The 4,460-nt window shown below is 46.4% G+C and overlaps 1 protein-coding gene across 1 annotated transcript; it reads right to left on the bottom strand.

Annotated features, from left to right (window-relative positions):
• Positions 1-560: 560 nt before the first annotated feature.
• Positions 561-2,072, bottom strand: LOC122320467 (the record flags this gene model as incomplete). The annotated part of the gene is made up of 4 exons (XM_043208577.1): positions 1,917-2,072; positions 1,505-1,836; positions 795-1,431; positions 561-695 (listed from the first exon to the last, which is right to left on the bottom strand). Coding segments are annotated over exons 1-4 (1,260 nt in total), but the record flags the coding sequence as incomplete, so codon positions are not given.
• Between the last annotated feature and the right edge of the window lie 2,388 nt (positions 2,073-4,460).

The raw sequence follows: 4,460 nt of genomic DNA on the forward strand, positions 1-4,460 counted from the left end.
AAACTCTATTAGCTGCTCACCTCTGTTGTTGACGTCGGTGCTTCCCCATATCACGTGATGTGCATTGGCGTCACATCCTATGATTAGGGGTAACTTCTTCCTTCTGCAGCATTCCACGAGTCCGATGATTTCCGGTGGTGGGCATGCTGCATCCCCAGCGAAATAAGCCGATGCTATGGCGATCGCTGGTAACTTTCCTGTGCCGCTCAGCGTTACTGCGACACAGTCACTGGTTAGGAACTCTGAAAAGATATTATAGTTGATATCTTTCCTTATTAATATGCATGCTCTTGGGTGTGCACCCCGTTGGTCGCATATTACCTTTGATTCCTTGGTGTACAGGCCTTTAATGCCCTGATTGCACCAAGGCTCCTGAATGAGAGCTAGCCCGAGATGTTGGGAGGTGAACAACCTGGCCAGGACGGCGGATGCCGCCTTGGCCCGGTGCAAGTTCACCTGGGCTAGCTGCGTGCTGCGATGTGCAGCCATTACTGGAGCGGGTGCTCCATGTTTTGTGAAGGGGGCGGGCATTCCCCTTCACTGCCTTCGGTCAGGGTGACGTCGGCCTCCTTCTCGTCGATATCTTCTCGGAGGGGCTCTTGTGCCACCTCCTGGGAGTGTGAGAGAAGTTCGTCCTCACTCTCCACGTCCATATCGGCGATAGCTTCCTCCTTTGCACCCAATGGCTCTTGTGGCTTTCCGAGGGATTCCTCGGCCTCCACTTTGCCGTCTTTGGGGCCGGGGGGCGCTGCTTCTGTTGCCGCCGTCTTCGCCGCCTTCCTGAGACCACTCACCGAGACGGTCCCGAATCTAAAGTTCAGCTGGTGCCCTTTAGAGACGATCTCATCTCGGGTGAGTTGGTCTATCCCAATAACGAGGAGTGCTCCGCCTCCGTCGTTCCTTCGGGAGATCACCTTCCAGGAATCGACCTCCATTCTATTCTGGCGTCCCAGCATCATCAGAAGCTCCTCATCGCTTCTTTCTGCGCTTCTAGGGCAGAAGACTGTGACATTGTATGCCGCAGGAATGTCTTCCCCTACCCTAGTGTCAAGGGGCACGCCCTTCCAAGTCCTCAGCTGAGGCGTCACAGTCCTCAGCCAGTCCGCTGAATCCTGGTCTAAGCAGTCTATCAGGAGATATCCGACCCTAAAGTGGATACCTCTGAAGGCGACTGCTGAGTCCCATTCAGACGTGACTACATCGTCCATTATGGCCTCCTCCAGCTCGGCAAGCTCTTCGTTGCTCAGGTATACCTGCGGGTAGTCCTCAGGTAGTACCGCAACTCTTACTCTCTTGGCGGCCTCCGCGTAGGAGGTGCCCGTGAGAGGAGCCGTGGAAGTGGAGGGTGGCTGCTTCTCACCCTTGTCACCCGCCTTCGACACGCTGGGTGCGCCAGCAGATGCCTTAGGGGGGTCTCCTCGTCGCCGCCGCCTTCGATGTGGTTGGCTCATCAGGCCTTGGTGGACGGGGGTGGGGTGCCGCTGCCTCTTTGATGCCCTCGGACTTGGCCCTCTTCGGGGTGTCCATCGGAGGGGTGAGGGTGCTATTTGCCCGCTTGCTGGCAGGGGCAACATTTTGTGCCACTGGTCGTGGCTCCTTCGCCTTCTTCAGAGCTTCAACAGGTGTCATGCCCTGTTGAAGGTACCTGAGGTACCATTTGACCTTGGACCCCGACAGGCCTTTCCTGTAGGGGTCGCCAAGGCCTCCTGGTTGCCCTCTGGCTGGAAGGACATCTGCCTTATTGGCGGGCTTGATCTTCGGTACAGCCGCGGGGGTGGGCAAGCCGGCCGGGATGGTCCTGCCGGTAGCCCACGTTCCCGAACTGGAACCGTCGATCTTTGTGGGGGTCGTCCCACATTCTGCGTCCGCGACGCACTCCTGATGGAAGCTGCGCTCCTGGGTGGGGCTGGTCCCACCTGGGGTCGCACTCCGTCAAGGAGTCTTTCTTCAAGGAGCCTTGCGGCACTTGAGGCAGGGATATCCTGCGGTAGTTTATTGGTATTAATCTTCTTCATGATCAAATCCCACGAGTTGCGGAGAATGTATGGTCCGCCCGGGCAAAGATCCGCCATACCCGGGTAAGGCGCAGTTAGGACAGGCGGTCGCCACTTGCCTGAACCCTCCGTGAGAGACTGGGCTATTTGTTAATCCGGGCCCCCAGCCAGGCTGACTATCGGCACGGGTCGGATGACACCTTAGTCCGGCCCGGAGTGAGATTGTGTGGGGAGGGGAGTTGATAGGTAGTCGTGAGGGAAGAGGAGTGTGTGAGGCTATACTTTCGAAGACGGCCAAACAAACGTCTCATCAGTACACCGACTCCGGTGTACCCGCTGTTTGTCCGGGGTTGCTTATTAGCTTTCGCCTATTCGCAACTAACCTTATAGAAGGCCGTTCGCTATCCGCAACCTGCGACCCGCCTGGCGGCCCCAGCTAAGCCCCCTCTTGAACATCCCACTAGTTCTCGAGGACCAAGTATTATTATTCCACTTTTAAATCGGGTAAAAATTTCAAAAGGTTTGGGATAAGCAGTGCTGGGATCTGGTCACTTTTCTGCAAACCCATTTTTTGCAAATTTTAACAAGTCGGGGGTCATAAAAAACTACAAAATATTGACCAAAAATTCGAAAATAAACCAATAATGCAGCTAGATAGATATTTTAATAACAAATTCAGAGAGGTATTCCACTTTTAAATCGGGTAAAAATTTCAAAAGTTTGGGCTAAGCAGTGCTGGGATCTGGTCACTTTTCTGCAAACCCATTTTTTGCAAATTTTGACAGGTCGGGGGTCATAAAAAATTACAAAATATTGACCAAAAATTCGAAAATAAACCAATAATGCAGCTAGATAGATATTTTAACAACAAATTCAGAGAGGTATTCCACTTTTAAATCGGGTAAAAATTTCAAAAGTTTGGGCTAAGCAGTGCTGGGATCTTGTCACTTTTCTGGAAACCCATTTTTTGCAAATTTTGACAGGTCGGGGGTCATAAAAAATTAAAAAATATTGACCAAAAAATTCGAAAATAAACCAATAATGCAGCTAGATAGATATTTTAACAACAAATTCAGAGAGGTATTCCACTTTTAAATCGGGTAAAAATTTCAAAAGTTATGGGCTAAGCAGTGCTGGGATCTGGTCACTTTTCTGCAAACCCATTTTTTGCAAATTTTGACAGGTCGGGGGTCATAAAAAATTAAAAAATATTGACCAAAAATTCGAAAATAAACCAATAATGCAGCTAGATAGATATTTTAATAGCAAATTCAGAGAGGTATTCCACTTTTAAATCGGGTAAAAATTTCAAAAGGTTTGGGATAAGCAGTGCTGGGATCTGGTCACTTTTCTGCAAACCCATTTTTTGCAAATTTTAACAAGTCGGGGGTCATAAAAAACTACAAAATATTGACCAAAAATTCGAAAATAAACCAATAATGCAGCTAGATAGATATTTTAATAACAAATTCAGAGAGGTATTCCACTTTTAAATCGGGTAAAAATTTCAAAAGTTATGGGCTAAGCAGTGCTGGGTTCTGGTCACTTTTCTGCAAACCCATTTTTTGCAAATTTTGACAGGTCGGGGGTCATAAAAAATTACAAAATATTGACCAAAAATTCGAAAATAAACCAATAATGCAGCTAGGATATTCGAATAACAAATTCAGAGAGGTATTCCACTTTTAAATCGGGTAAAAATGTCAAAAGTTATGGGCTAAGCAGTGCTGGGATCTGGTCACTTTTCTGCAAACCCATTTTTTGCAAATTTTGACAGGTCGGGGGTCATAAGAAATTAAAAATATTGACCAAAAATTCGAAAATAAACCAATAATGCAGCTAGATAGATATTCTAATAACAAATTCAGAGAGGTATTCCACTTTTTAAATCGGGTAAAAATTTCAAAAGTTTGGGCTAAGCAGTGCTGGGATCTGGTCACTTTTCTGCAAACCCATTTTTTGCAAATTTTGACAGGTCGGGGGTCATAAAAAACTACAAAATATTGACCAAAAATTCGAAAATAAACCAATAATGCAGCTAGATAGATATTTTAACAACAAATTCAGAGAGGTATTCCACTTTTAAATCGGGTAAAAATTTCAAAAGTTTGGGCTAAGCAGTGCTGGGATCTTATCACTTTTCTGGAAACCCATTTTTTGCAAATTTTGACAGGTCGGGGGGTCATAAAAAATTAAAAAATATTGACCAAAATTCGAAAATAAACCAATAATGCAGCTAGATAGATATTTTAACAACAAATTCAGAGAGGTATTCCACTTTTAAATCGGGTAAAAATTTCAAAAGTTATGGGCTAAGCAGTGCTGGGATCTGGTCACTTTTCTGCAAACCCATTTTTTGCAAATTTTGACAGGTCGGGGGTCATAAAAAATTAAAAAATATTGACCAAAAATTCGAAAATAAACCAATAATGCAGCTAGATAGATATTTTAATAGCAAATTCAGAG

Source organism: Drosophila ficusphila, unplaced genomic scaffold, assembly GCF_018152265.1.
Source record: "Drosophila ficusphila isolate 14025-0441.05 unplaced genomic scaffold, ASM1815226v1 contig_547, whole genome shotgun sequence".
Classification (NCBI taxonomy): domain Eukaryota; kingdom Metazoa; phylum Arthropoda; class Insecta; order Diptera; family Drosophilidae; genus Drosophila; species Drosophila ficusphila.